Source organism: Drosophila miranda, assembly GCF_003369915.1.
Source record: "Drosophila miranda strain MSH22 chromosome Y unlocalized genomic scaffold, D.miranda_PacBio2.1 Contig_Y1_pilon, whole genome shotgun sequence".
In the NCBI taxonomy this organism is placed as follows: Eukaryota; Metazoa; Arthropoda; class Insecta; order Diptera; family Drosophilidae; genus Drosophila; species Drosophila miranda.
The window spans coordinates 5,699,050-5,715,555 of NW_022881603.1; the positions used below are offsets into that span (position 1 = coordinate 5,699,050).

At 45.2% G+C, this 16,506-nt stretch overlaps 1 protein-coding gene across 1 annotated transcript; it reads left to right on the forward strand.

Moving 5' to 3' along the window:
* The first annotated feature begins 9,027 nt into the window (after positions 1-9,027).
* LOC117190373 (helicase ARIP4-like) lies at positions 9,028-16,084 on the forward strand. Its single transcript, XM_033395454.1, has 7 exons — positions 9,028-9,300; positions 10,179-13,117; positions 13,177-13,375; positions 13,436-14,168; positions 14,229-14,337; positions 14,399-14,632; positions 14,695-16,084. Coding segments are annotated over exons 1-7 (4,956 nt in total). The 5' UTR covers positions 9,028-9,298; the 3' UTR covers positions 15,435-16,084.
* Positions 16,085-16,506: the final 422 nt, after the last annotated feature.

The following is a 16,506-nucleotide window of genomic DNA, read 5'->3' on the forward strand; positions in this document are numbered from 1 at the left end:
ATTAGCTGCGTCTGCCGGAGGAGAGCCATACTGACTTAGTATCGGGTATAACTGTAGAGTTGCGGTGTCCGCAGCAACTCACAACGTTCCCCCTCGTTTTTTTACTAGGACCAACGGGGAAGCATAAGGAGACTCACTATGACGGATTACTTTCTTTTCCAACAGATCATCTACTATTTCAGCTACTTTCTCTCTCTCATGGTAGGATAAACGACGCGGAGTACAATGAAATGGTGTTTGTGGAGATAATGTTTTTTATCCCCAATCGGCCGACTAATTATTTCGAATTAAATAAAACTCGGCGCAGAAATAAAATTACGATATGTTCTTTAATGCGTGACATCCAAATTGCAAGTGTGGCTTGCCTGCCCTTTACATTGCCGCTCCGATCGCTAAGCGCAGCTTCGCTCGGCCGACGTCGGTAGGCAGACGCAAAGCGGAGATAGCGAAGAGCGAGCTGGCAGAGAGCGTTTAGCAGGGCAAGCAAGCGCAGAGCTTTAACAAACAAATGAGTGACATAGACATAAGTAACAAACAAAATAAGCGGCTGAGGGCCGAAGAATTAGGTGCTATTTGGCAAGCAGCTAATCGGCTGGGTTCTGCTCCGAACATTCACCCCCCGTTGGAAGGCAAAGGCTTTCAACAGATCCATCCTGAAGGGGCAGAACCGCTATTTTTCCAACGGCCCTCTTGAAAAGGCCTTTTTGAGTGCGGATGACGGCTACTCTGATGGTTCCATCTTTTCCTGGGATGACGCTCTCAATGCGGCCAAGCGGCCACCTTTATGGTGGCAGCGTTTCCTCCTTGATCATGACGAGCGCTCCTAGCTTGATGTTTGGAGACGATGACCGCCACTTGCTCCGCTCCTGAAGAATCGAAAGATACGCCGTGCTCCATTTTCTCCAAAACGCCTGCTTCATTTGACACAGCCGCTGCCATCGACTAAGTAGGTTGACCCGGAGATGCGCCACATCTGGCTCGTCGAATGCAGCTTTCGGGGCTCCATTGAGAAAGTGGTTTGGCGTGAGCACATCTAGATCATCGGGACTTTCTGTAATTGCATAAAGCGGACGGGAATTTAACAAAGCAGAGATTTCACAAGCCAAGGTCTGAATTTCATCAAGAGTAAAAATGTAGGTCCCGACGATGCGATGAAAATGATATTTAGCTGCTTTAACAGCCGCCTCCCACAAACCCCAAAATGAGGTGAGCGAGGGGGGATGAATTTCCAGTCGATTCCACTAGAAACGCAGAGATGTGACACAGCCGACGTATGAGGATCGCTGAGGAACATTTGCCGAAGCTCCAAAAGCTCATTTTTTGCTCCTACAAAATTTGTAGCGTTGTCTGACCAGATGATTCGAGGTTTGGGACGTAGACTTATAAAACGCCTTAATGCTGCCAGAAAGGATTCTGTAGATAGATCCCGAACGACCAAATGAGTTGCTTTGGTGCTAAAGCATACGAAGACAGCGATGTAACATTTGATAGGAGGCCTGCTTCTGACTTCCGACTTGTGATAAAAGGGTCCGCAAAAATCAACGCCCGTTGTGTGGAATGCTGGATTAGTCCTTACGCGATCCGCAGGCAAGTTTCCCATGATATGTTCCCTCAGCACTGGCTTCAAACGAAAGCATCTAACACATTTGCGAATGATTCCAGCAACATATTTGCGTCCACCAATAGGCCAGAATTTTTGCCGAGGCAGTCCGAGCAATCCATGAGCTCCTGCGTGGAGAAACCTTTCGTGAAAGAAGATAATAATAGAGACAGTGACAGGATGTCCCTTAGGAAGCAGGATCGGGTGCTTCGCGTCGTAGTCCAATTCGGCATTTTGGAGGCGGCCTCCAACACGCAGCAATCCAAAGCTATCCAGAAATGGATTCAGTGAGGCCATCGTGCTTTTTGGGGGTAGGGCCTGTTTGCTGGAGAGGGCCCTTATCTCTTCCGAAAATTGTTGCTGCTGTATTGCCCTTATGAGCAAATGCGTACCATTTTTGATGTCGATTACGGTAAGTTGACCCTTCGACCGCGCTATGCCTTTGTCCTTGAGAATGTAGAATCGATATATGTAAGCAAAGACGCGCTGCATGGATCCGAATGAGTTTTGAAATTTGCAATCGTACGATACATCCCTTTCGTTTGAAACAACCAATGCTGCATGACGACGTTCTGGTACATCGGTCGGCAATTGCAAGCCTGCAGGCCACTCTGAGTTCTCAAGACGCAAGAATGGTGGTCCAGAGATCCAAAGGCTGCTATCCATTAGTTCAGCGGGCGTGGGCGTGATATGATGTCGGCAGGATTCAACTTTGTGGGCACGTGATGCCAAGTCATTCCAGCGGTGAGCTCCTGAATCCGCTGAACTCGATTAGAAACAAATATATTAAAATTCAATAGTGATTCTCGAATCCAGGCAAGGGCTATGGACGAATCCGACCAGCAATGTATTTGGCATGGAGCTGATAATCCCTTAACTATGGTGGACACTAGTTCGGCTAATACGAGGGCAGCGGACAGCTCAAGCTTGGGGATAGTCATACTTTTCAAGGGCGCGACTCTGGATTTAGAGCATAAGAGATGACTTTGCACAATGCCAAGAGCTTCCGAACGCATGTATACACAGGCGCCATATGCTGCTTGGCTCGCATCACAAAACGCGTGCATTTCTAATCTGGCTTGCTGCCGAAGCACGTAACGTGGAAACTTAAAGTTTTTAACCATCGACAACTGCGAAGTCAGCTCAATCCAAGTCGTATGTAGATCCTGGGGCAGGCTTTCGTCCCAATTCAATTTTAGGCTTTCGTTCCATAGCGACTGCATAAATATTTTAGCTTTTGTGATGATGGGAGAGATGAGCCCTAGAGGATCGTAGAACCTAGCTAGTGTAGACAGGACCGAACGCTTCGATATTGGGCCTGCAGCGGTTCCGACGTGAGCGAAGCTAAACAGAAGATTGTCCGTGGTGGGATCCCAAACTAGACCAAGCGCCTTGGTTACTTCAGTCCCGTCATGAAAGGTAAGGAACTTTTCGCGATCCGCCTCCGATACGCCTTCCAAAGCAGCGGGTTCATTGGAACACCATTTACGTATGGGAAAACATCCTTTCGAAAGTAGCTCCTTTACCTGCTGACGAATCTTGATGACAGAATCAATGCTGTCCCCTCCAGATATGAGATCATCGACATAGAAATCTCTTCGAACAACATCAGCGCCAAGCGGAAAACGCAACTCTTCATCATTTGCCAATTGATGCATAGCACGAATTGCTAAGAAAGCGGCAGGTTTGGTTCCGTAAGTAACAGTCTCCAACTTGAACACCTGAATCTCCTCCTTCGGGTCATTGCGCCATAGGATGCACTGCACGTGCGTATCGGGATGGGAAACGCGTACACAGCGGTACATTTTGCAGATATCGCCACACAAGGCGACGTTAAAAAAGCGGAAACGAAGCAGAGTTATCAGAATTTTAGGTTGGATGGTGGGTCCAGCCATAAGCGCATCATTCAGTGATACTCCAGACGCTGTTTTGGCAGATCCATCGAACACTACGCGTAATTTGGTGGTTGTACTATCCTGCTTGTGGACGCAATGGTGAGGCAAGAAGTACTGCGGGAGTTCTGACTGCCGCGAAGCTGGCGACATGTGTCCTAAATCACGATACTCCTGAAGAAACTCCATATATTTTGCCTTAAGCTGTGCATTTTTTGCTAGCTTCCTCTCCAAATTGAGAAATCTACGTAGCGCCTGCTGATACGATTCTCCTAATTCCTCTAGACTGAATTTGGTTGGCAAACGCACGGAGTAAGCTCCGGACTCTAGGCGAATGCAGTTTGTGCCGAAATCCTGTTCGCAATGAACATCTTCCTCCGAAATTGATGAGGGCGAATAATCTCCATCGACTTCCCAAAACCGCCTTACAATATCGCACAAATTAGTCTCGCAAGCGGAGATGACAGGGGGATCTTCAACGGCTGCTAGCGCCGCACGGGCTTTCTCAGAGTTTTTAATACTTCCTGACACTATCCAGCCAAGTTTCGTCTTCTGCAATGTTGGCAATTGGTCTGACAGTCGAATCTGTCCAACGCACATTAGTTCGAAAAACAAACCAGCACCTATCAACAGATCGACACGCTGGGGCTTGGCGAAATTAGGATCAGCCAGTTTTAGATTATTTGGCATTGGCCAATCCTTTGCGTCTAGGCCGAAGTTAGGCTGCATTCCTGTGATTGAGGCAGTGATAATTGCAGAGAGGAAACCGCGATAGCTTTCGTCTTGAGATTGCAGGACGATGTCCACAGCCTTGCTGGATGGTAGAATTGACTCTCCAATACCGGCGATCTTAACGTGAGACGGGTGAGGATCTAACTGCAGCTGATTGGCGAGTCTCGATGTTATAAAGTTAACCTGAGAAGCGGAATCTAAAATGGCACGACATGGAATAAGCGATCCAAAACGGCCCCTGACATATACGATTGCAGTAGCTAGCAGCACGTTTTGGCTAGGCAGAGATTTTTGACTCGAGGGGGAGGGCTAATATATTTGCTTGCTACTAGGGCACTTGCAGGATCATGCTGGGTCGATTCCGTGCTCGGCGACGGCAACTCAGCGTCAGCGCCCGACTGCATGTGGAGCAGTGTGTGATGCTTGGCTTGGCAATTTCTACATGCCCCTGACTTGCAGCGTTGCAATGAATGGCCTTTGTTGAGGCAGTTTAGACATAAATGGCGCTTCTTCACCTCCTTGTATCGAGAAAAAACAGGGAGATCTATAAATGCCTGGCATCGGGATATGTAGTGATCGGAGGATTTGCAATACTTGCATGTTGAGCTATTATGATCGTTAATGGAGGTGATTAGGGTGCTAGGTTTACTTTCTCCCACCTGCTGGCTAGGAATTGTTACCATAGCCGATCCCAAATTTTCCAGCATCCGACATCTTGCTTCCAAGAATGAGGCCATGCTTGACCACCGAGGCAATCCTGACGTCGGCAAGTTCTCTTCCCATTTCTCCTTGGTCTTGTGGTCCAATTTCGTGCCTATGATGAAGATCAGCAACCCATCGGAAATCTCCTGCGGGGTCGCCAAGGTCTGAAGTGCACGCAAGTGCGAATTGATTTTATCGCTGAGCGCGCGCAAACCGATAGCCGAGCCCTTCTCCACCCCTTGCAGCCCGAAAATAGCCTTGACGTGTGCCTGAAAATGTAACAGTTTATTATCGAATCGCAACATTAGTAAATTCAACGCCTTGTCGTAATTCTCCTCAGAAAGTTCCAAGGAACGAATCGTATCCAGCGCAGCACCATCTAGACATCCACGAAGATATTGGAATTTTTCGATGATTGGTATACGATGGTCTTTGTGCACCATTGTCGAAAACATCGCGTGGAATTCTGGCCAATCCATGTAGCTCCCACCGAATCGCGGAAGCTGCAACTCGGGCATTCGAGAACGGCCTATACTATTATAGGCGAACAACGACGAATTCCCCTCGAGAGTATGCCGAGCCGTTGAATTGGCAACATTTACCGTGCGAGCAGCCATCAACTCCCGCGACAGCCTGGACCTAACCTTGACATAAACATTCGAAAAGTCCAGCCGGGCATCATGGGCTAACTGCAGGAAATCCAGCCTTTCAAGGCTCGTTTGAGCGGCATCGAAATCCGCATTCATTCGCTCGATCTGCTCTAAGCGAGCTTGAAGTTCTGCCTCATCTAACTCGGCAAGCTCTCCCTTGGTGAGAAAGCGATCCATGGCCTTTAGTTGGGGCGCGATGGACTCGGCCTTGTGCTTGTAGAAATCTACATCACTCGGCATTGCTGCGTTCGCGACATTGGTAGGCTCAGGTGCTGCCATGTTGAGATTTTAAAAGAGTCACTCAGCACGACCGAAAAAGACACCCTGTATACGTATAAACGTGGGAACCGAAAGCAAAGGGATTACAGCTAATGCCTTTAGCTGTGCGGCTGTGCGAGCTGTCCGATTCCGCTTTGTACTCCGCTTGTGTGTATTAGGGAGTTCGCTGCACTGCCTACCGCACTGCACTGACCGAATTGTCGCGACAGAGAAATTAATAGCCAGCAATGCGTGTATGTAGGTGTATGTTAATTGACACTGCAACTCAGAGATCACGTCGGGGTCACCAAATTTTATGTGGAGATAATGTTTTTTATCCCCAATCGGCCGACTAATTATTTCGAATTAAATAAAACTCGGCGCAGAAATAAAATTACGATATGTTCTTTAATGCGTGACATCCAAATTGCAAGTGTGGATTGCCTGCCCTTTACATTGCCGCTCCGATCGCTAAGCGCAGCTTCGCTCGGCCGACGTCGGTAGGCAGACGCAAAGCGGAGATAGCGAAGAGCGAGCTGGCAGAGAGCGTTTAGCAGGGCAAGCAAGCGCAGAGCTTTAACAAACAAATGAGGGACATAGACATAAGTAACAAACAAAATAAGCGGCTGAGGGCCGAAGAATTAGGTGCTATTTGGCAAGCAGCTAATCGGCTGGGTTCTGCTCCGAACAGTGTTGTTTCTGTTACACGAATCTGCATCTGATACTTTGGTGGTGCTTTAAAGTCAAATTCTTTGTGTAAATAGTATGTCTTAATAACTTCCCTACACTTTTCTGCAAGAGTGCGGCCAAATTCGAAACCTACGTTAATATGTTCCTCTTCATCAATCTCTACCGACGCACAAAAGTTACTGAATTCGTCGCCTTGATTCATGTTCTCGATGGCCATTTTGTCATTCCTTGAGTTTTCTTGTGTCTGATTTTTAAATGGATTAGAACATTTGATTAGCTCGCTTCTTTCTGATTGATTACCATCTAACTTATCATATAGTCTTATGTTAATATTATTTTTACGTTCGGTGAATAAAGACGCGCAGGTTAAACTAATAGCTTTTTGCTTTAACGAACTTAATGGTGCGTGTTGCTTCGCATTGATATTTTTCTTATGAACTAATTTTACTTCAATAACTTTAAGGGCATCGCGTCCCAACAATACCGGCAAAGGCAGCATGTTATCATCTACGATGTTTAATAAAACGATATATTTCTTTGTGCAAAATTCAATATGGCACTTAAATTTTCCCCATATGGGAATTGGTTGTCCTCCTAGTCCATAGTATTTCCTAACTTCATTATAGGCTTCAACTATAGCCGACTTCGGTATCAAAGACTTATGAATAAAACTTAAAGGGCTACCTGTATCAAATGGACTAAAAATACTGACGCCTCTTTGTTCACCAAACGGAAGTCATAAAGTGATTAACTGGACAGCCGCTAAATCGTCATTGTTTTTTTTCTCCTGGTCGCTCCTCATCTTGAACTGCAGCTACCCTAGTGGTCATCTTTCGTTTCGGGCACTACGAATATAGGTGGCTGGTACTCCAACAGTTAAAACATGCCCCATCCGGTCTCTTTGGCTGACTGCATTCCTTCATAACGTGCCCAAATTGCCGACAGTTGTAGCAACGCATTGCGCCACCACCTTGCTGCTGCCCAACTGCCATACTCACATTTAGTTTTCCCTTTGTCATACCTTCGCTACGAATTGTTACGACGCCAGGAGCTCTTCTGACCTTATCATAGGTGACCATCTTGTCACGCAACTCGTTGAGTGTGCTGCAATATAGCATGGATGCTGCCATGCCCGTCTTGTCCTGCAGTCCCTCTACGATGAATTTGACCACATCGCTCGTGGCCATGTCTGCTTGCGACGCTATGCTGCACATTGCGAAGAAATATTGCAATGCGCTTTCATTATTTGCAATTTTCCGTGCCTCCAGTGGCTTTCCAATGTCCCACGCTGTCACTTTCTGCTCAAAGACGTTGAGCAATTCTGCTCGCATCAATTGCCAAGTCAAAGGCGCCACATGGTCGATGTACGCCTTCGCCGATCCGCCTAGCAGCCGCTTCGCTAATATCCAGCATTTGGACTCGGATACAGCATGGAAATTCATAATGTCCTCAAAGTTACTTATCCAACTGGTTACAGCCTGGTCGTCATCTCCAGAAAATGGACGCATCAACGCCTCAATGTGTGTCAAGTCGATGCAATCTCTCGGCGTTTCCAACTCCATAGCCTCTTTCTCCGTTTTCAATATGCTTAATTTGAGATCAGCTAAGCGCTTGCGAGAAACGTACAATTGTTCCAACTGCTGCAAACGGCGCGATTCTTCTTCGTATTCATCTGATCGCATGGTCAATTTCGAACAAGCGTTGTCTTGTCGCGGCATGAATGCTTCTCGAGCCTTCTGCACATTTTCACCATATTCTTCTGGCGCCGCTTTTACTGCGTGTTGTGCACTACGGTTGTCTCTATCTATCTCGCGCTCAACCGGGACTGCAAAAATGTCTGCCTGCATAGTCTCGTCTGCGCTTGGCGCCGTATTTCCTAGCTCATGCGTGTCTTCCATGATTTTTTTCACTGCTGTACGTAATTGGTCTTGATCAAAATATACGTTATGTCGCTACGCAATATGTCGCTAAGGTCACTTTTGGTTTTCGCTCTTATGTCTGCATTGTTCATCGCAGAGTTTTTTTTTTTTTTTTTTTTTGGGCAAACCCCACACCTGATATGTAAACTTTTAATAGCACGGTATTATTATATGTTCTTCTTTCTTGATCGGCGTATTCGAATGAATGTGTGTTGGCATATCGATACTTGTCGAGGACAAGTATCGATATATCGAGTACATTGGTATTTCTTATAATACTATCGATGTGTAAATCTTAAACTAATATTCAAATCTTATAAACTTATATTCATATCTTACAGTATAATCTCACACCATGAAATTGTATATCGTTGTATATCATAACGAACGCAACAAAACATAAAAACTCCTTGTAAAGAATTTTTAAGTTTTTCTATCGGGTTAAAATCAGCTGAGAAAAAATCTTTTATCGATGTCAGATTTCAGTATTTCATTGTATGTGAACATTTGTTTACGGTCACACACATTTTTTGCATCGCGGTCACACTGCAGTATTGTATCTATGTAGAGTAATGTATACATTATATACATACATATATACACGTTGAAAACAGTGAGAAAAATACAATCGAGAGTAACATTTTAATAAAAGATTAAAGCATGTTCTAAAAGCTACTCTTCCAACATGTATTGGACCCTATAGATTGTGAATCTCAAAATCCTACAATAGAAAAAACTGAATCTTCAAATACTTAGTGCATAAAGAAAAACATCCATATGTACGCACTAACAATAATTAAGAACCTGTGTTGTTAAATCGTTCATCTTAAAATCAAATTCGCCGGCTGCATGTAAATGTACGTATAGTAGTGAGTGCAGTTTTCCTTATTTATATACGTAATGTTCTTTTAATTTGTAAAGAAAAAATCCCACGAAAAGTACCCTTTGTAATTAAATTTGTGTGTATTCATATGATAGTGTTTAATAATGCTCACCATAAACAGTCCGCTTTGCATGTACATATGTATGTCATGTACATACAAAGGTATATAAGAGCTAATGATTCCATTCCGGTTACGATTTCTGTATGTATGTACTTACATTCTTACATGTACATTGTATGTAATGTGTACATGCATACATACAAATGTATGTAGGTACTTGGTGTCCAAAGCTAATGGAGATTATTTTCGGCTTTAAGCCATAGCTGCCGTAGAACTGTCCACTGTCCCAGGACATATTTATATGTACCTATAGTATGCACAGTTATATGTATGTTATATTGACTGAGCACGTCATGGCCTGTATGTACATATAGTTTTAATGGCACTGGAGAGTTGTAATACGCCTTCTTCTGATGTAAGACCTCATCAACATTCTCACGGCTGTTAACAGTGAAGTGTGAGCAGTGACGTATGTATGCCTACATATGTTAATATGTATGTATGTTCGGATGAAGACCACCCATTAATTACACTTGCTTTTACAGACATACTTACATCTGTATGTATGTACGTATGTATGTTGGCAAATATTAATCTGGTCCAATAATAAGAATAAAGTATAAAAAGTTTATTTACAACGCCCATCCCTCCAATGTTTAACCCTTTGTGGCTTCATGTCGGTCGACATTCTTAAAAATCAAATATATTCGACATCCTGTAAAGACTAACTCACCTTCCAAGCAATTTAGTTCGATTAAAAAATTCCAACTGACGAATCCCCTCCTTTGCAGGGATACATCATCATCACAAATAAACATGGAGGAGTCAAACCCCAATTATCCGGGCGCTCAACGATTGCAGAATACAGAAGCATGGCCCAATATACATGAATTTCATCCATCGCTTATGTTTCCGGATGACCCGAGGCGGTATTTTCACAATCCCCCGCCCATCAATGCCATCGGTGGATCGCTCATACCTGCTAAGATGCCGGAGATGAGTACAGACATCAATATTGCGAACCCGATGCCGATCCCCACTGTGGAAAACACATCCGCGGACAAAACCAGAATCCCACATCCAGCCATCGCCATCCCACAGGATGTGGGGAAGAATATTACAGCAGTACCTCACGGCCACAAGCGAAAGAACTCTGTCCAAGATGTAGAGCAGGGCACGAACAAGAAAATCGGTCTAAATCTAACGGCTGCCGAGGAGAAGAAGAACTTCCTCCATCTCAGGAAGAACATTAGGGATGTGATGAACGAGAACAATCTGGACACAACCACGCTGGCGGCCCAGAAGGAGGAGGCCGAACGCTTGGCTCGCGTTGCTGGTCAACAGAAGTCAATGCGCGAAATCCAGAAGCAGGTTGTCCACAAGCAATTCTTCCGCATATTGCAGCTGGACGAGAGCGAGGGAATTGACAGCTGTTCCGTGTCGAACCCCGTCAATGTTAACGTAAACGTTAACGCTAACGACACTCCCGTCGAGTTTCCCGAGGAGGAAGTCGTGTCGGACACATTTGATGAGACGAATAGTAGTTTAAGCTGTAGCATCGAGGACGTGCTAAATAAGGAGGCCAGCAGCGTGGAGCCGTCCGGGGAAGTGGTGACCATTGATGACAGTTCGGATGACGACTGCATACTCCTGTCGGAGGAAGAGGAGGACTTGAACGAGTCGGACGATGCCCATAACAGTGGCATGCATGTCAAGGATTTGTATAATGTTCCAGATGAAAACGGACAAGTAGTAGTCAACATTGCGCATCCCGAGGGCGAGGAGACCTTGTACTTGGCCCCCCAAATAGCCAAGGTGATAAAACCGCACCAGATCGGAGGCGTTCGCTTCTTGTACGACAACATCATTGAATCGACACGAAGGTTCAACAAATCAAGCGGCTTCGGATGCATTCTTGCCCATTCCATGGGTCTGGGCAAGACGTTGCAAGTTGTTTCCTTCTGTGATATATTCTTAAGACACACGTCCGCCAAGACGGTTCTCTGTGTGATGCCCATCAACACGCTGCAGAATTGGTTGAGCGAGTTCAATATGTGGGTGCCCCGCTACACCGCCGACCACAACATTCGTCCGCGCCAATTCGACATTTATGTTCTGAACGACCACCAGAAGACACTCACTGCTCGCGCGAAAGTTATATTGAATTGGGTGCAAGAAGGCGGGGTTCTGCTGATCGGATACGAATTGTTCCGACTCTTGGCCCTGAAGCTGGTGCGAACCCGCAAGCGGAAAGGCGCCAACGCCTTTAGGGCCGATGGCCACGATGCCAGCAGCGATCTAATGAATCGGGTGTTCGAAGCACTCGTTAAACCTGGTCCAGATCTGGTGATATGTGACGAGGGGCATAGGATCAAGAACTCGCATGCCGGCATATCCCTGGCCCTGAAGCAGATACGGACTCGTCGCCGCATTGTACTTACGGGCTACCCCTTGCAGAATAACCTTCTTGAGTACTGGTGCATGGTGGATTTTGTGCGGCCCAACTATTTGGGAACCCGCACAGAGTTCTGCAACATGTTCGAGAGGCCCATCCAGAATGGCCAGTGCGTGGACTCCACCCCAGACGACATAAAACTTATGAGATACAGAGCGCACGTGCTGCACTCCCTGCTGCTGGGCTTCGTGCAGCGACGCTCCCACAAGGTATTGCAGATCACGCTGCCGCAGAAGCACGAATATGTTATTCTGGTGAAAATGACAGCATTCCAGCGGAAGCTTTACGACACCTTTATGACTGATGTGGTGCGAAAGAAGGCGTTTCCCAATCCCCTGAAGGCCTTTGCTGTTTGCTGTAAGATCTGGAATCATCCGGATGTACTGTACAAATTTCTGAAGAAATGTGAGACTGACTTAGATTTAGAAATCGACGAAGAGCTTTCGAAGAGCGCTCCCACTCCAATCACAGACTCCAATCATGAATCCAATCCTTCATCGAACATGGCGGCCTCGGCCTCTCTGTCTCCTCTCTGTGAGAAGAAGAGCAGCGAAACCATTGAAGTGGCCTCTAATTCCAACGAAACTGAAGGCCTGTTCAATATGCCCCCGGTAGCATCCGATCTAAATGCGAAATATTTAAACAAGAGCTGCAGCAGCCCCAATCTGGCCTACGGGGAACCCCTCAATTATGGGTCGTTCGATTCGGAAACCATAGGAAAGAACAACTATTGGATGGAATCGAGCTGTCCCATCCTGTCCAAACCGGGCTTTGTTGAGGTGATAAAACAGACGGATACAAATATGTCGAAGGACTTTGAAAGTATTACGGGATCCTCGGAAATTGTGGATCTCGACACAAATGAGATAAAAACAGTCGAAACGAATATCCAAACGCCGTGTTCCAATAATCAGCTGGACAATGAGGCCAATTCCAAGTCAAGTGGTTGTGGTGTCGTGCCGGGCCTGAAGAACGTAGCCGGCGGCACTGGCATTGGCTTCGAGGCAAACAAAAAGCTAATGAAGACTAAACGGAACGACGAATTCTCATGTTCATGGGCGGTCGATCTAATGAGGAACTATGTGGCTGGCCAAATAGAGAATTCGCCCAAAATGGAGATATTCTTTTGCATCCTGAAGGAGAGTATGCAGTTCGGCGACCGTATATTGCTGTTTAGCCAATCCCTCCTTACGTTGAACATACTCGAGGGCTACCTGAAGACCAGTTACGTGCCCGGCACCAATCAATTTTGGACCAGAAGTTACTCATACTTTCGTAAGTGTTCGTCATATAAAAACCACCTTTTATTCAACCCAATTAATGATTGATTGCAGGTCTGGATGGGTCCACCTCCTCGCAGGAAAGGGAGAGGCTAGTCAATGAATTCAATGCAAATAGTCAAGTGAAGCTATTTCTAATCTCGACGAGGGCTGGCTCATTGGGCATCAATCTGACTGGAGCGAATCGTGTTATCATTTTTGATGCCAGTTGGAATCCCTGCCACGATACGCAAGCTGTATATAGGATTTATAGGTAAGCACAACGACCTACTGGCAATACAACAACCATCGAATAACAATAATTTGTTCTTAGATACGGACAGACCAAGCCATGCTATGTGTATAGAATTGTAATGGACAAATGCCTGGAGAAGAAGATATATGATAGGCAAATCAAGAAACAAGGCATGTCCGACCGAATTGTCGACGAATGCAATCCCGAGGCGCATCTTTCCATGAAGGAGATAACGAACTTGTGCCACGATTATGACTCTGATGACGAGGCCACAGATACGTCAAAAAATCCACCAGCTGAAGAGCCATCAAAGGAGCAAATCAAGCCAAAGGATGAGCCTGAAGCGATACCAGAAGAAGAACAGAAGAAGGCTAGTCAAGCAGATGAGAAAACACTGCCAGCAACAGAGGAGCAAGTAACGCCAAAAGAGGAGAAAATAGACCCAGCAGAGGGAGATGCGACTGAAATAGTTGAGCCTAAACCACAGAATGGCACCTGTGATGAGTCTCCGTCTAAGACGGAAAAGGAAAAAGCTGAAACCCCGATCCCCCATGTGCATGTAGACCCTATCATCAATACCCTCCTTGAGCTCCACAGGCACTGTGTGACCAAGGAACCCTTCTTGCACGACAGCTTGTTGGTTGATCAAAAGGATAGAAAACTGTCGCAGGCTGAGAAAAGACAGGCTCATCGGAGCTACGAGCTGGAAAAGAAGGCAGCCGTTAATCAGAAGTTTGCCTATGCTCCCGTTAAAACGCACTACAAGATTGTGAATAATGATGGAACTATTGTGTCCCGACCACAAGTACCGGTAAGTACCTTATGAATTCATGATAAAACATATATCATGTATGTATATAATGGATTGCAGGTAAAGTCGACCACCTCTGTCTCTGCTGGAGGACGCACAACTCGTTGGATTCCCGCAGATGTGTGGCAACGGCAAGGAATGACAGCACAGGAAATGACATTGCCGCTTGGTATGTATTTTTACATGATTCGCCTCCCTCAATCCCCGTAATAATTGAATGCTCTTTCCAGATGTTGTCATCCCCACGAACTCGTCGGACAAGGCCAATATTATTCTGAAGGCTGGACAACGGGTGATGGTTTTGAAGTCCACCAAAGGCATCTACATGCAATTGGACAGCGGAAAAATAATAGCTATAAGAACGACGGCTAAAAATGAATCAGAAAAGCCGAACAAGGACGATGTAATTGACATAACGTCCGATTGTGACACAGATGTAGCAAAGCCACAAACGCCCGAGCAAGGTATACCTTGTATAACTCTTATAGTTCTGTAAATGCTTAAAGGGTTTTATTATTTTTTGTAGAAACTGTAAATGACTTGACCTCTGATGACGAGCCACATATCGTGAAGAATAAGGAAGGCGCGCAAACAACTTCAAGCCGGATAGAAATGTGCTCGAAGGAAAGAAAACAAGCCACAGAGAATCTACAACATTTTAAGCCACAAACGCAACCAAATAATAATTTAGCCGCCCCCCTTCATGCGGGTCCAAATCCACATCAGATGCCTTGTGACTTGAACTTTCCGCAGCAGACGCTGGGGTCACAGCCACAGACGCAGTCGCAGCCTCAGCAACAGCAGCCGTACAAACATCAGAATCATCTACCTGCAGGCAGCGAAGGCTACAATAGTGCCAATCCTGTTCCGTCGAATGTGCCACTAGCGCATTCGCATCCGCCTGCTCCAAACGGAACAGAGACGGCAGAAAGTTCATATTTCCAACCGAAGCACTTTCAGCACTCATATCCACCCCAATACTACGATTACTATGACAATAAGCACAAGGCCACCCCGCCCGCATCCGGCGGCTATCACATTAACAACTACAGCTCCTACGGCAACTTGAATTTCGCACCCTACCATTCCAACCTACACCCATCGACAGGATACATCGGTGGGCCGTCGTCGTATGTAAACTCAAATGTATTTCCCAGACCACATTGGAGTTCAGTTGTAAATACGCCAGCGTCAAATGAGTCTATTCGACAGCCCTCGTACAACGGGAGCACTACTTACCCAATCAACGAGTGGTCGTCGCAATAACGAATGTAAATAAATGCTGCTTCTATTTATCTGTGTCCAGTTGAGGGCGAAGATGCCACTCCTCAAACTTAATTTTAATAAAAAAGGACAATTTTTTTCTTTTTTTAAAGGTTATAAAGTTGCGCTTCTTCGCTGTTGTTTTAAAAGTAGGAGTAGGTTCTGTTCTTTTAATTATACTCAAAGAGCAAAAATATTTTTTAGTTTAAGAATCTTTTCTGTTCGAAACCATTAGAAAAACTGGCTTCCTTACCGTTAAGGTTATTTTTCATTTAAGTTATTTATTACAATATTATAGTTAATTCCCTTTAAATGGATAACATTAGTTTACACATTTTCGTTATGAAAAGATACAAACGAAAAATGAATAAATATTCTTAGATTTTAACATAGTGTTTACACAACTCGTTCTATCCAAATCTATTTAATTTAGAAGCCCATGGATATGGAATCGTAAAACTCATTCGAGCAAACATTCGAAGATTGGTCTCTCTTTGGCTACGGGTAGTGTGTGTAGTGCATGCCTACCTCCATCTAATAATTACAATAAAACATCTAAAAACAAATGAAAAAAAAACATTCGAAAATATAAACAAGCTTTGATTAAAAAATGTTAGCTGTAAGAAATAAAGTAATGGTATTATACTGAAACATTCATCCGTGTAGTTCATACTTCCTTACCTCGCTTCCTGTGGTTCAACTCCTCCCAAAAGTCTGTGAGCATGCCGCAATTGCGTGAATCTCAATCACAAGAGAGTACCAATCGGGAGTACCACAGGGCAGCTATCTAAGCCCCTTACTCCTTACACTCTTTATTAATGACTTGCCTTCGGTATTAACATACTCTCGAGTGCTCATGTATGCGGATGATGTTAAACTCTGTGTCCAGTAGAAACTTGTTACACCGTAACGCCTCGAAACAGATTAACGCAATCAATTACGCAAATTGGAATGGAGACTCACAGAGAAAATGGCCATCAACGCAAACAAGTACATCGAGCATTTACATCCGCTTCGTCTCGCATTCGAGTACTCGCCAAATATTGAATATTCCGCTCATCCGAAAGGGCTGATT

Excerpts from the sequence above, each read along its gene's own strand:
- LOC117190373 (XM_033395454.1), top strand. Across the intron at positions 14,169-14,228 it reads TGTCCCGACCACAAGTACCG|GTAAAGTCGACCACCTCTGT; the intron begins GTAAGTACCTTA and ends AATGGATTGCAG. Across the intron at positions 14,633-14,694 it reads GCCACAAACGCCCGAGCAAG|AAACTGTAAATGACTTGACC; the intron begins GTATACCTTGTA and ends TATTTTTTGTAG.